The sequence below is a fragment of the Talaromyces rugulosus genome, chromosome I, assembly GCF_013368755.1.
Source record: "Talaromyces rugulosus chromosome I, complete sequence".
Lineage (NCBI taxonomy): Eukaryota > Fungi > Ascomycota > Eurotiomycetes > Eurotiales > Trichocomaceae > Talaromyces > Talaromyces rugulosus.
The window spans coordinates 4186723-4204018 of record NC_049561.1 but is presented as its reverse complement, the minus strand read 5'-3'; the positions used below and the strand labels follow the sequence as shown (position 1 = coordinate 4204018).

The following is a 17296-nucleotide window of genomic DNA, read 5'->3' as shown; positions in this document are numbered from 1 at the left end:
CAGCGTAATGCGCTATCTAGCTGTGACGGGCGTATGTAATGTATCGTACCGGAGAACAAGTGCCGACATTCGTATATTTATTCGGCGATTATTAAACTTGCGCAGATCAGACAAAGAAAAAAGGTATTAATAACAAATAATACAGGCCAAAAATTTAAACATAACATGGTGGGATAGAGAATACAAAAGCAGATGAGCCGTCCCAACATAGAGCATTAAAATCTATTCAAAGATTTTGCTGTCAACATTAATGACTTTGGATTGATTTTTCCAAGCCTTCTTACTCAATCTCGACAAACATAAAGCCACAAAGATGGAACAGAGCTACGACTATGTGATCTGCGGCGGTGGGCTCGTCGGCTGCGTCCTGGCTTCACGCCTGTCGCACGCCGGACACAGCGTCGTGCTCCTCGAAGCCGGTCCTGAGGACTATAGCGAGCAGGTCATGAGCCCCGTTGCGGCACCTCGGTTGCTCGGATCTCCCTTGCAGTATAACCTGCATACTACCAACCAGCCGAGATTTGCAAACCGCGCCGTTCATAACCATGTCGGCAAGCTGCTCTCTGGGTCAAGCGCAGTCAATTATGGGCTCTGGACTCGCGGCCATTCCGTCGACTACGATGCATGGGCATCAGCAGTTGGGAATGAGCGATGGAGCTACAAGAATATGCTGCCGTACTTCAAAAAATCGGAAACCCACTATGACCCAGAAGCTGGTTCGGACTTGCATGGCTTTTCTGGGCCAATTGCAACAACGGCTGGTGCTCGCATATACCCGCTGCGAGAGACTTTCAAAGCCGCATTTTTGTCCACAGGTCTTCAGTATAACGCCGACACGAACAGTGGCAATCCATTTGGATTCGGCAAATTTACTGAAAATTGGAAAAACGGCCAGCGGCAGCCAGCAGGAAAGGCTTATGACTTAACTCGCGCTACCGTTATCACCCAGAGCACTGTTGCATCCGTCATCTTCGAGGGGGGTGATCATATTGCGTCTGGGGTCACCTTAACCAACGGAGCTCGATACAAGGCCAAAAAGGAAGTGATAGTTACTTGCGGTGCACTGAAGACACCACAGCTGCTTATGCTATCGGGAATCGGCCCGGAAAAGCACTTGTCTCAACACGGCATTAAAACTATTGCCAATCTACCTGTCGGGGAGAATTTCCACGACCATATCTCCGCGGCTCTTTTTTGGAAAGTGAAGCATCCGGAGCAAGGCGTCACTGTGGGCTCACCCCTATTCAACAAGCCCGAGTTCCTTCACGGCAATCCCATGGAATGGATTGCAACTATATCGACACCGCGAGAAGAGCTGGTCAAGGCAGCCAGTATAGATAATATAGATCACGAAGATCCATATCTGAAGGAACCACGTGGTAACGCCGAAGTTTTTGTAGCTTACGCACCTATCGCAGGTGATAGCTCTCGCCCACCGGATGGCACTCTTATCTCAACCCCTGTCGTACTACTTTTGCCTACAAGTCGTGGAAGTCTATTGTTGGCCGATACCAACCCACTATCAGACCCAGTTCTAGACGGAAACTATCTTGCAACGGAAACTGATCGTGCAGCGATGCGTGCTGGAATACGACTTGCATTGCGTCTAATGGAGACGGGCCCTGCTCGTGAGGCAATCGACGCAGAGTATCTTCCAGAGGGTTGTCTACCGCTGAGCAGCGCTTCCAGTGACGCTGAGATCGATCAACGTATCAGTGTAGTCGCAAATAGTTTCTACCAGAACGCAGGAACTGCGGCCATGGGCACAGTTGTTGATAGCGAGTGTCGTGTCAAGGGTGTCAAAAATCTCCGAGTGTGCGATGCGAGTGTGGTGCCGCTTCCCATTGCTGGGCACTACCAGTCTCCAATGTATGCATTTGCCGAATCGGTTGCTGATTTACTTTTATATTAGTTGTATCACATTTCTCTCTCACATGCAACATTTGAATGTAATAAGGTGTGCCAATTGATATAGTTCTGAGTGGATATATCAAATAATTAAGTTGAAGTAGCTCTAACCCGTTCAAATGTTAGTTTGGATATTTCGGTTTCCATGATGTGTATTTTCAGTAGTTTAAAATGATTTATCTAGGAGCTCGTTTAAAATTCCTGAACGCACCAACTCAATTGATGCATTAAATCGTCAACTAATCACCGTCGCACTCCGTACTCCTCACAAGGTCTTTGGATATGTATATCCCTTCAATTTTGGTGTCTCAATTCCCACTAGTCCAATTGCACTCTAGGGTAGTCTGGATGGGCCAGAAAGCATCTGAAAGATTAAAGCGAGATTTGGAAATTTGTGTGGAGATGAAAGGGGATTGATATACGGCCACCTGGCTTCTGACCCACTTGGTCCTAGTAACGAAATCATATTTCTTAGTTAGTATATAACCGGCCTTATGGGGCCAAGCTATAGATATCTGAACAGCCCCCACATATATCACTTGCAGACGAGCTAATGATTTACCTGCTTAGGCATAGCCGGCGGGGAAACGTAAGCAATATGACAAGCCACTTAATATATACCAAGCGAACATTGAATCCTTTGAGAGGGAAAAGTAACTCAATGAAACTGCCTCGTGGGCTAGCATTTACGCACCATGTGGTCCATGCCATGTGGCGTCACATGACCCATTACGGGAGCTAATAGATCAATGGAGCGCATCCCTTTAAAACATGTGAAGTAGACTGCCATTCCCTCTTTTGCTTCACAAGCATTGTCCCTACCTCTCTTCATATTACTCCCTCTTTTTTACCTCTTCGGATTTTGTTTGTTTGTTATTTGAATAGACCTTAAGTGAAATGCGCTCTCACCTGTCACTTGGAGCCTTAGCGGTTCTAGCTACTGCGCTCCCATCATCAGCAACACCATCAGCAAATAACAAACGTTCCCACGAGTTACTTGGCTCTAACTTTGGTATTCCTACTTACAATCGCACCTTCGACTATATTGTCGTCGGCGGCGGCAATGCCGGTCTACCCCTCGCCTACCGTCTTGCACAGGATGGTAAGACTCAAGTTGCCGTGGTCGAAGCGGGTGGCTTCTACGAAATCAGCACAGGAAATACAAGCCAGATCCCCGGTAACGATATTTATTGGACGGGTACCAGTCTGACCGATGTCAATCCTCTTGTCGACTGGGGGTTTCACACTACTCCGCAGCCTGGCCTTGGTGGTGCCGTGGCACATTATGCTCGTGGCAAGACGTTAGGCGGTTGCACTGCTCGTAACTACATGGCTTACCAGCGTCCCTCAACGGAATCGATGCAGGTCTGGGCTGATCAAGTCGGAGATCAAAACTACACGTTTGAAAATATGTTGAAATGGTACAAGAAAAGCTTGAATTTCCAAGCGCCGGCACCGGGTCAGCGATTCGGCAACGCCACACCAGAGTATGACCGGTCTACCTTGGGCAGTGGAGGGCCCCTTGATTTGTCATTCCCAAACTATGCGCAAGCATTTTCTACTTGGATCAAAAACGCGTTCCATGAGCTTGGTTTTAAGTCTCTTAAAGCGTTCACCAGCGGCGAGCTTATAGGCGCGTCGTGGGATGTCACCACTATTAATAGCGAGAATGGTGAACGTGCTAGTAGTGAGGTCGCATTTTTGCGCCCTGTACTCGAAGCAGGCCAGACCAATCTCGTAGTCTACCCACAAACCCTCGCCAAGAAAGTTCTCTTTGAAGGCACCAAGGCCACAGGTGTCCTTGTAGATACTTCTGGGGCAGAATATGTACTCAGTGCGAGTAAAGAAGTTATCATTTCCGCCGGGACTTTCCAGTCACCGCAACTTCTAATGGTTTCTGGTGTTGGTCCTGCTACTACTCTGAAGAAGCACGATATTCCAGTTGTCAAAGATTCTCCAGGAGTAGGCCAGAACATGATCGATCAGTTATTATTTGGTCCTTCTTACCGAGTCAAGGTATCAACTGCCTCTTCTCTTGCTCCTAGCCTGCCCAGTTATTACAAAGCTATCAATGAGTTTTACACCAAGCAGGGGGGTCCTCTCTCTAGCCCCGGTGGGGATTTCCTTGGGTTCGAAAAGATTCCACAGTCACTCCGTTCGAGCTTTAGCAACGAGACATTGAAGTCGTTGGCAAAATTTCCTGCCGACTGGCCCGAGGTTGAATATCTCGCAGTGGCAGCGTATTTCGGAAATGCCAAAAACCTGGTTTTTGGCTCCCCAACTGATGGTAGCCAATATGCAACATTGGCGATCGGACTGGTGGCACCTACATCTAGAGGCAACATCAGTATCAGTTCTGCCGACATGTCCGACATGCCCCTGATCAACCCAAACTTTCTCGGCACAAAAACGGATCGTGAAGTTGCTATTGCCGCATTCCGCCGTGTCCGAGAGGTGTTCAACAGCAGCGCTATGGCGCCGATCGTCGACGGACAGGAGGCTTATCCTGGACCGAAGTACCAGACCGACGAGGAGATCCTAGAGTATATCAGCTCAAGTTTCAGCTTGCTTTTCCACGCGTCATCTACGTGCAAGATGGGATTGGCAAACGATTCCATGGCCGTCATTGATCCTACTGCCAAAGTATACGGTGTACAAAACCTACGCGTTGTCGACGCATCTTCATTTCCAATACTCCCCCCGGGGCATCCCATGTCGACCGTATATGCGCTGGCGGAGAAGATTGCCGCAGATATTATTTCAGGTAATTAATATTTTAACTAATACTTGAGTATAGTGATACATGTTGAGAGCTTCCCCCCCCCCCTTAGTACTTCCTTTTTGATACTCAATTTGTATATACTACTACTATTGACATGTCATCTTATGTATATAATATTTCCTTCATTTTTGTCAGAGAACGTCTGTGTTCGGCATGGCATTATACAGGAAACTCTACGTCACTCTTGTCAACTAGATAGAACAAGATGTCTTCGCTTTTACGGAGAAATGCTTAATCGCCATGCTAATATTGATATAACTCGGTTAATTTGTTGTTTATTAGAAGTAGTCTAGACCGGCTGTTATCATACCACATAGGCAGCATGATATCACCTCAGATTTTAGTAATCACACTAAGATCTATATGAGACCGTTCTACTGTAAGGCCGACTTGCAGCTGAATTCAGGCAAGCCACTAGCTCAAAACTTGGTCACCGCCAAGCCGCGGGGGAGGGTCAGCTATTGCCGAAATAGGCACTAGCAAGCCGAATACTTGAGTGTGCACGGTCTTGATGGTACTACTAAGTTCGGACATACTAATGGCCAAGGAGACTAGTTGCAGTTGAACGGCTCGACGGGAGTCTCGGATAGCTCGCGGGGACTAAAATTTAGTGGCCGGTGTTGCACCTCGCAGAAAAAAAACAAAAAATTACATTTTTTCTATCCGAGACACCCATTCGGGTAAGATGACTCAATTCTAAACTCAATTTTAATTTGTCTTTGTATTTTTATATATAAATTTGTATGTAAATTGACAAATGTCGATGTTTTGAGGGCGAGGCGATTTTTAGCGGTGCTAACTTTCATTGTACCCGCCTCGGCGCCTCATGAACTATAATAAAGTGCTAGTAATACACTATATGCCTAGTACTAAGTATAATACGATACAATCTTTTCTTGTAATTGATCGACAAATTGATCGACGATGGCTCTAATTACAGGTACGCACTTTCAGGCCCTCTCCATTTTAAACCCAATGCCCTCACTCACCTGACACCGACACCGCACATAACCCGATATTCTTAGTAGTAGCCTAGCTTCTGGTTGTGGCCAGGTTGCTACATATGTAAGGTTTCCCATCCATTATTTTAGTTTGTTTGAGACATCACTCGTTTTTGTACGGATATGTGTGCCTACCAGTGCAACAATTGATATAAAGTTAGCCACGATGTTACTTGACACTACAACATATGTAAGGATGACATGGCAGTGCACAACTGGACAATTTAACGGCGTGTGCAGGGTACAGTGGGGGGCCAAAGTGTACATTACCTATAGATACTAGCCTGAAATAAAACGAAGGATATAATACCAAGTGGAATGCTATGAAGAGGAATAAATAACACGTATACATATACTACTGAGAAAACTACAGAGTACATGTACACAAGTATAATTAGCTTTGTTAGTTATATGTGTGCATTACTCCTGGCATATGTACGTAGTTATGTGAACCTTGAAAAGAGACTCTTCTATCATATCTCAGACAGTAGCTCTGAAATTAATATACTGCATAATGTATACGACGCAAAATTTCATCGGCAGCACAATTGGCTTGCTCGTCGCATATGTGGTGTGGTGCCTTGTCTATGCGTACTGGAGACTCGCCCATATCCCTGGCCCGTTATTTGCAAGGCTCACAAACTTACAACGGATGAGCTGGGTGAAGTCAGGGCGGTCACACGAGATCCATCATGCTGCCCATCAAAAATATGGTGATGTGGTGCGATTTGGGCCAAACATGGTGTCTGTTGCGTATCCGGGCGCAATTCCAACTATTTATCCAATGAGACCAGGTTTTCCTAAGGTATGTCCTATATCCATAGCTCAGCATGAAGCAGAAGCGAATAAGTGTGGAAGAAGAGGAAAATCAGGAAATGGTATGAGGTAATGAGTTACTAACAAGCCTAGGGCGATTTCTATCGGACCCTGATGCCTTATACTGGTAAAGGCAAGTCGCTACCAGCAATATTCAATACCAGGGATGAAGCTCTACACAAAAAGATAAAAAGCCCTGTTGCACCATTATTCTCCTTGACAAATGTCCTGACCCTCGAACCCTTTGTTGAACGAGTTCTTCATGTCATGTTTGAACAGCTCGACGCTCGTTTCGCCGAATCACGGGATACATGTGATTTGGCTGCTTGGATAAAATATTTTGCGTTTGATGTAATGGGTACATTGACTCTATCAAAACGGTATGGATTTCTGGAAGAAGGAAAAGATGTCAATAATATGCTTGTTTCTATTTGGGATTATATGAAGGCTGCTGCTCCAGTAAGTTGCGTACGCTCACTTGAAATTCTGTTGTTTATATAGCCTTTGAAGGAGATATCTAAGTTCAATCCAGATGACCCAGATTCCATGGTTTGATGAGCTTTGGAATAAAAGCTCATGGACAAATATGTTTCGCGGCACCGGGGGATTCTTAATCTTGAAATTAGTGCGCGAATTCATAGAAGATCGAGAAAAAGAGAACACTGAAGCCTCGCAACAACATCTTACTGATCGGGACATGCTCTCTCGATTTTTGGAGATTCAAAAAGAAAACCCATCCATTCCGCCATGGTAAGTTTACGCTAAACAAATATATATATTGGCGAATATACTGACATAAGTGTAGGTCGACTACTGCATGGACATTTTCCAATGTTTTTGCTGGGTCAGATTCAACGTCAGTCGTTCTGTGCACCATCTGGTATAATCTTCTGGCGCATCAAGGCACAATGGGCCGATTGTATGCCGAGTTAATCGAAAGAGAGCAAAATCATTCTCTGACACGTCCATTTCCCAAATGGGACGAAGTGAGTGAGCTGCCCTACTTAGATGCTTGTATCAATGAAGCAGTGCGATTGCACCCGCCATTCTGCTTGCCATTTGAACGAGTCGTTCCACCTGGTGGGATCACCATCGGAACAGAAAGCGTTTACCTTCCAGAAGGAACTGTCGTCGGTATGAATCCATACGTAGCTAATCGACACAAACCGACCTTTGGCGAGGATGCCGATGAATGGAACCCCGATAGATGGCTAGGAAGAGACGAGCAACAGCGGAAGAAGATGGAGCAGAGTGTTCTGACGGTCAGCAGTTTTCCTTCAATTAATTTAATGGAAATTTCGACGCGACAGAATATACTGACGGTGGGCAATCAGTTCGGAGCAGGGAGACGTGTCTGTCTAGGGAAGCATGTCGCTATGCTAGAAATGAAAAAACTAGTCCCTGCTCTCCTTTTAAATTATGAGGTAAGCCTAGTCTTGAGATCATACTTCTAACGGCATCCAACTGATTATTCTCTTTAAAATCAACAGTTTCAGCTACTCGATCGATCCCGATTTCGAGTTGAGAACTTTTGGTTTTTCCAACAGCGGGACTTGGGTGTCAAGATTAAGAAGCGCGCATCTCTTTCAAGCTGAATAGTTTTTGATTGGGTTTAATGAATCATTGAGTTATTATTGAAACCTGGGTCTTCTTAGCTCTTGTAGGACATGAGCACTATTAGTCAAAGGCCATATAGCAAACGTACCTATCCATAGGAGCTTAGCGACAAACAACAAGAAATAAATCTCGTCCTGCTGAAAGCTGACTGCTGTTTGGGCTCGTATGTTTGTCCGAGAACGGGATGCTTATCCACGTTTGCCGGGAAATTCTAAGGGGTTAAAGATAGTCTAGATGGAGCGTGGTCTTGGAGGACAGGGCTGAGGCAGGCTTGCACGCGGCCGGCCCGACCGTCAAGCCCAAGACGAGAGAAATTCCTAGCGCGTATGATTCGCCGCTAGTAGTATCAAACTAGACAATTATGTCCCCAGTAGAACCTGTACAAGCCGCTGACGTAAGGAAAATGGCAAAGTCTAACAAGGTGACGATGGAGAGAATGTACCACTTCTTCAATGGAGAGAGGCTAATGGCATATGTGGTCACATTCACTCCATTTAATGACGATGGGATCTGAATTCTCCGGAGATCTTCAAGTATAGATAAAAATTTACTGCATCTAGAGACTTGCGAGGGTGGATCAGCGAGTCGAATTTTGTGGAGGTATCTTCTAAGTTGGGCGTAGCTTGTGTTTCGCTTTTTATTGATATTCATTCACGAGACATCCTCACTTACGCGGCTATCCTCGATTAATTGAGTCTTCTAATAGCCTTGGCTGGAAGTTGTGTGTCTGAGGCTGAATTGCTTCTGTGGTTGAATCCTGAGATACCACTCCACCATGTGTCTTTTGCAATGTCGATCGTGCAATTGCCGCTATCTCCAAGGAACTTGTCTTTAACTCCTGGCATTACTTGCTTATTAATTACCAACATATTGGTGGATCTTTGGTCATTATATCTGTACTAGAATGTCTTTTGCATAACTATTTGTACTTTAGGTCTTCCGTAACTCAATTACTGATCATGGTAAGTGGTCTATAACGATCCGGTCAAGCACTCTCTATATTGTAATCCACAGGAGATAAAATGTATTGTGCAGTACCTAATCATCTGTCATCAATCGGATCACTCTGTGTCAGATCCTTATCATTTTTGACTGTTTGACAAATCAGCAACTTTAATCCTCCTACTTTATTTCATTGCTTTACCCCAAAAATACGCATAAGCTGTTTACAAAATATTATTATGATGCATATTATTTATATAGCTAGATATTAAGAATTGCAGAGTATGTATAACGTGGTACTGTTCGTATTGTGTACCATTTGTTCTGGTGAATATGTAAAATTGTGTCACGCCCACAGCCGCCCACCACATTAGTAGGCGACATCTCACAATCTTGGAGTCCTCTTGCTTTTGCTCAGTTCGGTCAAACTTAGAGAGTCTGGATAGCCTCATCGAGATGGGTCTTACTGTTCTCATCCTGCGATTGTTTAATATAACTCAGCAGAATCTAGCACTATAAAGTAACGTAATGCATCCTTGAGTTGAAAAGTTTTGTCAAATTATAGATGCTTTTAAGCAATCTACCATATTATAGTATAATATTTTATCATAATATGTTTACGTTTAGCACGCTTATAGGGATTATATCCCCATGAAAATCATGATTTTAGCCTTCAATAATAATTAATAAGTCGGTTAAGTTATCCCCTGTTTATCACGTTCTGAGTACAGGCATGTTTATGGGTGCATGTCTCAATCGAGTGATAATCAAGTCTTCAGGATCTTTTTCAGGGTTGTACCATCATAAAAATAATCTAATTACAAAATAAGATTTCCTCAGTTTTCAATAATTTAGTATTATATACACACTTATATGAGCACTATAAGTAACTATTATATTTATATTAAAGCATCAATCTTAAAATGTTAAAAAGATGCGCCGCTTCGCATACACTAGTGATTTAACTTTTTTTTAATGGGTTCATAGTAAGCTAAAGTCTTCCTTTATCGTTTGAGGGGTTTTTTGTAGTTTTACAAAATGTACTGGTGTGTTAGTGCGATTTTCAAATTTGTGTAGAGTGAAAAGCGAGAGAAAATTGATAGGGTGGCCGATGGGGGTTATAAAATACGTTATCACGCCCAGGTGCCAAGAGAGCCAAGAGAGCGTCAGAATATTTCGGTGACTGGAAAGGTGAATACAGGAACCATTAGAATAATTCAGCTAGAGTCTCCTTGACTCGTGCAGCGATATTGTTTAGATCCTACAAGTAGTGTCATGGTCCAAAATTCTAAATAGTGACTGCTTCCAAAGCAAAATTAAAAATAGAACCGTTGGCAATTTCACCATCAAATAAGTTATATTTCATACGCCAGTCAAAAACGGATTTTAGAACTAAACTTCCAAACTTAAACGCGATAGTAAAATTATTAAGGTATAGGCCCTATGACAACAATCGATAGACGATAACCAATAGATGTACTAAAGACGTTACTTGTTAAGGACCCGAAGTGTTAAAAAATATCCGACTATACTTTGCTAGTTATTATTTATTAATAGGTATTCTACTACGCAACTTAAAATAGAACCAAAATATACTAAAATGAAACTTGTATATATAAAGTAACCAATTAAAAGTCAAATAAAAATATACTTTTTTTCAAATGTAATTAATATAGCTATTTTTGAACAATTAGCTATATTCGCGATATTCTGTATAGATTAATTCAATCTTATCTAGTCTTAGCATAGGCTTAGGTTGTTACATGATTATAGGGACAATCCTGACCTTTGTATAACTATTTATCAATTGATATAATATATTAGCACTTCACGTGTTTAGTAAGTAGCATCCCTGGCACATCTATTGGTCATAGTCTATCAATCCATGTGACAATTGACTGTATAAGACACTGAAAGGTTTTTGGGTTAACTGTCAATAGTTACTTTAGTGGGAAAAGAAAGCTATATTATATAAGAACAATCTGTTATGCCCGCCTGTAGCTTGCAACCCAAGTAACCCAAGCGACGTTAGGTTATTTAGTCTTATGCATACTCTTATATAGAGTAGAAGCCCTGAAAAGATAGAAAAGTATATCAATTGATAATTTTACACAATCTTATACAAACCGTGGGGCGGGGGGAGAATAGACAAACTAGGTTAGAGAAGCCTGGTTGGTAGTAATACTTATCATTACCTTGTAAACTTGTTTGAATGTCTCAAAGTTTTATTATTAACGATAGTATTGCTAAATCTGTACTACTTCCTACACTATAGATCTCAAATGAACCGGTCTAATTAATCTTGTATTATTTTTTTCTGTGGAAAGTCGAGCCAGGTTTGCCACTTGGGACCGAGATATTCCGTAATATTACGAATAATATACAGCCCGGAATCTCCTACCTGCCACAAATTTCTGCCATGGAACAGCAAAACAGCGTAGTATGCTAATAAGACAAGGGCTTCAGGCGTTTTCGCTGTCAAGAGATCTGTGAACTTCGGAGGCGCCAGCATCAGCCACGTATAAATCATGTAATGCTTATAGCCCTCCTCTAACTCTGTAGATACAGCATCAAAGCCAATCTGTAGGTACCGAATCATTTCCAGACAAGCCTTCTTATCTTCCTCCCGTAGGCTACTGCTAGACTCGACCAGTTTGCAAAGAATTTGACTGTCATCGCCGGTTGGCGTGCGCGATGTAAATCTTGAGCTAGATGAGATCATGGGCTCGAGTTCGGAGTTCACGAGGTATGGCCACGCGGCAATAGCGATGGAGTAGACACCGCGATGTATCTCAATGCACTGCACGTACTTCGCTACAAAAGCATCGAGACTACCTAATGCCCGCTCAGCGAGCGTGTCGGTGAGAAGGTGGAGACCGAGGACACCGGAAAATAAGAGGATGCTAACGCAGTTGGACTCATCGACATTAGTTCCCATAGAGTTGAACAGGGAAAGGGCTCGAGTCTGTAAAGTCGCCGCTTGGTGTTTGTACATGCTCGATTTATCGGACCGTACAAAGCCTAAATGAAGAGAAGAGAAAGCAAGACATTGATAAAGGAGATATGGAAATTGCAGCCCTTTCTTAAGCGCAACGGAAAGAGAAGGGCCGGTAGCAAAGCTGGGGTCGCCGAGGCCAAGGCTAAAAACGTCATGGTCAATGAATAGATGAATTATCAATTCCATATGATTGAAATTCACATTGTCATCTATCGACGACAATCCCGACTGATCCGGGTGGGTTGGGCGAATTTGGTTTTGTTTTTGGGATGAATCGAGGTTGGAGCCAACATCGGGGGACGATCGAGTGCCGTCATTTTGTAGGTTATTGGTGGTAAATGATTCACTGCTCGAGAATTTGGAGTGTTCTCGTTCGTGAAATTGCAAGTAAAACTCTGAAGGAGCGAGAGAAACAGGCGTGTCGCGATCTGACGCTCCATATATGCATTCCCGATGGGACATAGCGCAGAGAATACATGTTGGACGGCGTTCATCGCACTAGCGACGAGACCAATGGTTTAGTCAAAGTCATGAGGATAAATAGGAGAATGACAGATTAAATAAGGTATCTTACTTTGACGTGCCGTTGTCTGCTGCAGGGTTATCGGAGTTAGACGCATCTTGGTGGATACAATATGGCTATGGTTTGTTCTTACCTACCATGTAAGGCAGCCTCTCCGGGATTTCTTGTGGTGGCGGCGCAACATTTCGGGTTTAAAATACGTAAAGTACAAGAGATAAATTATACCGAAATTGTACGTACTGTTTCAAACAGGCGAGTTAGTGAAAGGTGCTGTGAAGGTGACAATATCAAATGCGGCTGTGTTTGGGTGAGACCGAACACGCGTGTTAGATAATAAATAAGCGGGTCTATTTTCTTAGTGCTTATTGGATTCCGATACATCTGGCTGTTGATTGGATGTTAGCCAAATACCCTTTGATTAGCTAACACGCGTGTTCCAAGACCAACATAAGTCTTGGGAGGTAATAAGAGGTTACTTTAGAAAAAGTAGATGGGAAAGGCAAGGTTATGTTTGTGCTGACTATTTGACTATCGGTGAAAATATTTATATTAATAGTTAATATATGGTTAGAGAGATTTAAAAGATGGCGTCTCCCGGCTGAAGCTATACTTCTAGGCATCATCTTTGATCAATCTGTCTCCGAGTTTCACAGTCAGTCCACGGCGCCTTTTTTTTTAATGTCATTTGACTTTAATACCTTGCATTGTACTTACTACAGGGAACAAATTTTGGTGTGCACAACTCTGCGTCTCTCCCACTACTACCATGCCTGCCCTCGAAACGTACGAGGGTACTTATCTATGGAAATATATTCCAAGTCTTCCGCTCGCTGCGGTTTTTGGAGGAATTTTCACCATAGCTACTGCATTTCACTGTGCTAAACTATGTGAAACCAGGCATTGGTTTTTAATCCCATTCTTGTTGGGTGGTTTTAGTAGGTCTCGGTTTATTCTACTTGTTCCTGATTGATACCAGTTGGCTTAAAATTCGGAGCGAAAATTATTTGAATTGATTTTAACTTGGTTTCATATTGCAGGCGAAATAATCGGATACATTAGTCGGGCAGTTTCGACATACAACACTGGTAACTTGGCAACTTACCTCATTCAAGACATATTTCTCGTCCTTCCTCCCCTCGGATTCGCAGCAACGCTCTACGCCACATATTCTCGAATTATAAGGGCTGTTAATTGCGAAATTTTATCGCCAGTACCAATCAGATGGGCCACCTGGATATTTGTTGTCGGTGATTTTACCTGCTTCTTGGTCCAGGGTAATGCGGCCGGGTTACTGGGCAATGCAGATCTCACCCTCACGGGTGACTATATTATCATCGCCGGTCTTGTTTTGCAGATAGTTGTTTTTGTGTTCTTTATAGCCTGCTGTGCGATCTTCAACAAAAGGATGAGAGCTCATCTGAAGAAAACAGATAGAGTTTTAGATCTCCCCTGGCAGTCTTGGATCACTATGCTCTACCTCACCTCTTCTGCGATATTGGTACGCAATATTTACCGCGTGGTAGAATTCATTACGCAAGTTATAAATCCAGATGGCTATATTCTTACGCGTGAATGGCCTCTGTACGTGTTTGACGCCGCGTTGATGCTGCTTGTTATGGCCACCCTTTACGTTTGGTATCCGAACAAACTTGGATCTCAAATAAGAGAGTCAATGACTGAACTACGATCAAACTCGACATAAAAGGGCACAGTTTTAGCACCGTTGGGTCTGATATCCGAGTATCTCCCATTCACCTACCCTCGAGAAGATGGCAAAATACCCTCAGAAGGCAAACTATTTGAATATCGCGTTCCGATAACTAGTATCGAAAGCGCAGCTAAGACGATAGATATAACTCTGTGCTGTCTAACTAGATGTTTGAATTCAAAACCAGGGAGGGATAAAATTAGAGCAGATCAATATTAGGAATAGGGTTATCATTCTGTTATTTTTTATATACTACTTGTGAAAAAAAGAGTATTAATAAAAATAAAAATTTTAAGTAATGCAGTGGTTCCCTACTGCATTGGACCCTCGGAAGGGTCGTTTCCCAGTTCGCGCGAGGCTTCTATAGTCTTCGGAGCGGCTCTTAATTTCTTTATGTATGAAAAGCACAGCGAAGAACAGCGACATTTTTTTTTCAGTGATTTAGAATTAACTTAAGATTATTATTTGAGATTCTATATACACCCTACCCGTTTACAAGTAAGTGACTATTCAAACAAACACGATAGGGGTTAGAAAGTTATTTAAAAAAAAGATTTCAATAATTTATATAAACCTAACATTTACATTAGACTAGCGCGCACCCAAAGTACGGCAGGTATGTGAGTGGCACGTGTTACTTACATAGCAGAGTACGTCGACGTCCAACCAACATATCCCATTTTTGAGTCTTCCGATTATTGCTCAATTAGGCCCAATAGAATACTTCCGCCAAGCCTTCGATATTACTAGCGATGTATCCACCCTTGCGTAAACTCTATAGATGCGTAGAAAAAATCTAGTGGAGAATAAGATGGCGACTGTTTTATTTCCCACGTTTATGCTATGGCTTGCCAATCTAATAAATCGGGGCTAGCTCAGGCATCTGCTGCTAATAGTAGCTGAAATGACCGGAGTTTAATCAGTCCTACTATTGTTTCTGAATATGGTCATTTGTGGCTGAAAATTCGCTGCTACGTGGCACAACACTATTTAAAATGACAGGTCCTTGGAATCAATTGATAAGCAGTCAGACTGGGTCCAAGTTTTGAAAGACCATCTAGTATACAAATACGATTTTCCTAGATTTGAACAGATTTTTGAAAATACTTCCAATATATATATATATATATTTTGCTTACTTGTAGTGTCAAACCCAAGTATTGATTAAGTTACTAACCACCTCGACGTGGTGGACGGGTACATGCCAGGTTGCTATCGCGGTATTTACTCTACGTAGCCCAGACAGCATGACTGCCCTATCATATACTTTCTATTGACAACCGTTACTGACTTTCCTTATTGCGATGTTCCTGGAGAATTACATGATGACTAGGTATAATGTTGAGAGTTGAGAGCGTTACAGAACCTCGCTAGTCATGGGACCTGTATAACCGAGGCCCAGAGGCGATGTCTAACCTATGGCTGATAAGATAAAGTAGGGCTAATGCCAATAAAGATAACTAATGAGGTAACATTGAATAATATACATTATTTGTCAACGAAGTTTAGAGCTAAATTTTCTACAATTTCACTAGTTAGTGGGGTACAAGTAGTTGGGTGGATAATGGATATATCCGATAGTTGAGGACTTGATATCTACTCTTAAGCATTGACTGATTGCTCTGAAATAGTAGAAGGGAGGAGATTCTGAGGACGAGCTTGCGGGGATCTCGTATTTCTTTTTCCCTTTTAGCCAGCGTGCTTCGCAGTCTTTCTTATTACTGACCGTCCTTTTCTTTTTCAAACGTTCTCAGGGCTTCAGTTAGACTTTCTTTACATATCACAATGAGGACTCAAGCTATTGCCGCCCTTTTTCTGTCTTTCGTGACTCTTGCAACTGCATGTTCCGACGCAACTGCATGTGTTAATGGTGGACACCAGAGAGTTAAGCGTGATGAGGGAATCATTGAGTACGCCGCTGTAACGTTGTTAGATACCGCTTGCGAGACTGAATTTCACCCCGATCAGCTTGATATTGCCTGGGTGGAGCTCATTGCCTCCAACACAATTCTGCGGGTGAACGTGACAAGTGGTGAGCAACAGCGGTTCCCGCTCAAGAATCCCGCCGGACTCCCCAGTGGCATGGAGTTCCTGCCCGATGGTTACCTGTGGTTATCCGAAGTAGCCGGCAACAGCATGGTAAGGTTGGATCCAGCGGATGGCAGCATGACTGAATATCCGTTCCCGTGGAGCAACATCACAGTCATCGACGATCTCCCTGTCGGTATTCGCGTAACCATTGATGTCTCCGGCAACCGTGACCGTGGAGCTTGGTTCACAGCCGTCGGTCTGAATGGTATTGGCCGCATTGATATTGACACCTTTGAATATGAGATTTTCCCGTTACCCAACCTTCTGTCGGCTCCACTCATTATCCAAGGTGGCCCGGGATCTACCATGGTGTTTTCGGAAATCTTGGGAAACAGGGTCGGCACCATTGACGTGAACACCAAAGAGATCAAAGAGTACGAAATCCCAACGCCGCTATCACTGCCACAAGGTGTAGCGACAGACCCCGACGGTCTCATTTGGTGGTCCGGTACCGGCAGTGGAAACATTGGTACCATCAATGTGACGACGGGCGAAGTGACTGAGATATCCATCGCCGAAATTCGGGCTAGTGGTAATTCTACTGTGGTGGGTGATCCCGGTAGCATTGGGTCCTCCGGTGCTCTGGCGCTACCAGGTCCAATCCGCGTCGGTGCTGATGGCAAGGTCTACTTTGTGGAAGGCAACTTGGTCTTTTTGGGCAATCGGGTTGGGCAATATGACCCAAAAACCAAGCAACTTGTGGAGTTCTTGACACCAACCAGTCTCAGCGGCCCGTGTGATATCAACAACCAACATCCGGACGCCATGTACTTCGCAGAGTTTACAGGTGCCCATCTTGGTCGACTCGACTACTGAGAGCCATCAAGACGGGTCTTTTTGGGATCCAGTAGCAGACTGGGATTGGGGTAAATATCGTCTAGGAAATGGAAGCGTTCGAAACTACATGTAC

At 43.5% G+C, this 17296-nt stretch overlaps 5 protein-coding genes across 5 annotated transcripts; 4 read left to right on the top strand and 1 right to left on the bottom strand.

The window, feature by feature from the left end:
- Nucleotides 1–313: 313 nt before the first annotated feature.
- Nucleotides 314–1912, top strand: TRUGW13939_01411 (uncharacterized protein; the record flags this gene model as incomplete). The annotated part of the gene is made up of 1 exon (XM_035484611.1): nt 314–1912. The coding sequence occupies one exon, from the start codon at nt 314–316 to the stop codon at nt 1910–1912; it is 1599 nt and encodes a 532-aa protein (XP_035340504.1).
- Nucleotides 1913–2805: 893 nt separating this feature from the next.
- TRUGW13939_01410 (uncharacterized protein) lies at nt 2806–4680 on the top strand (the record flags this gene model as incomplete). The annotated part of the gene is made up of 1 exon (XM_035484610.1): nt 2806–4680. The coding sequence occupies one exon, from the start codon at nt 2806–2808 to the stop codon at nt 4678–4680; it is 1875 nt and encodes a 624-aa protein (XP_035340503.1).
- Nucleotides 4681–6205: 1525 nt separating this feature from the next.
- On the top strand, nt 6206–8102 carry TRUGW13939_01409 (uncharacterized protein; the record flags this gene model as incomplete). The annotated part of the gene is made up of 5 exons (XM_035484609.1): nt 6206–6496; nt 6601–6966; nt 7040–7257; nt 7313–7931; nt 7998–8102. The coding sequence occupies 5 exons, from the start codon at nt 6206–6208 to the stop codon at nt 8100–8102; spliced, it is 1599 nt and encodes a 532-aa protein (XP_035340502.1).
- A 3260-nt stretch (nt 8103–11362) lies between these two features.
- On the bottom strand, nt 11363–12526 carry TRUGW13939_01408 (uncharacterized protein; the record flags this gene model as incomplete). The annotated part of the gene is made up of 1 exon (XM_035484608.1): nt 11363–12526. One exon carries the CDS (start codon nt 12524–12526, stop codon nt 11363–11365), a length of 1164 nt encoding a protein of 387 aa, XP_035340501.1.
- A 3554-nt stretch (nt 12527–16080) lies between these two features.
- On the top strand, nt 16081–17202 carry TRUGW13939_01407 (uncharacterized protein; the record flags this gene model as incomplete). The annotated part of the gene is made up of 1 exon (XM_035484607.1): nt 16081–17202. One exon carries the CDS (start codon nt 16081–16083, stop codon nt 17200–17202), a length of 1122 nt encoding a protein of 373 aa, XP_035340500.1.
- Nucleotides 17203–17296: the final 94 nt, after the last annotated feature.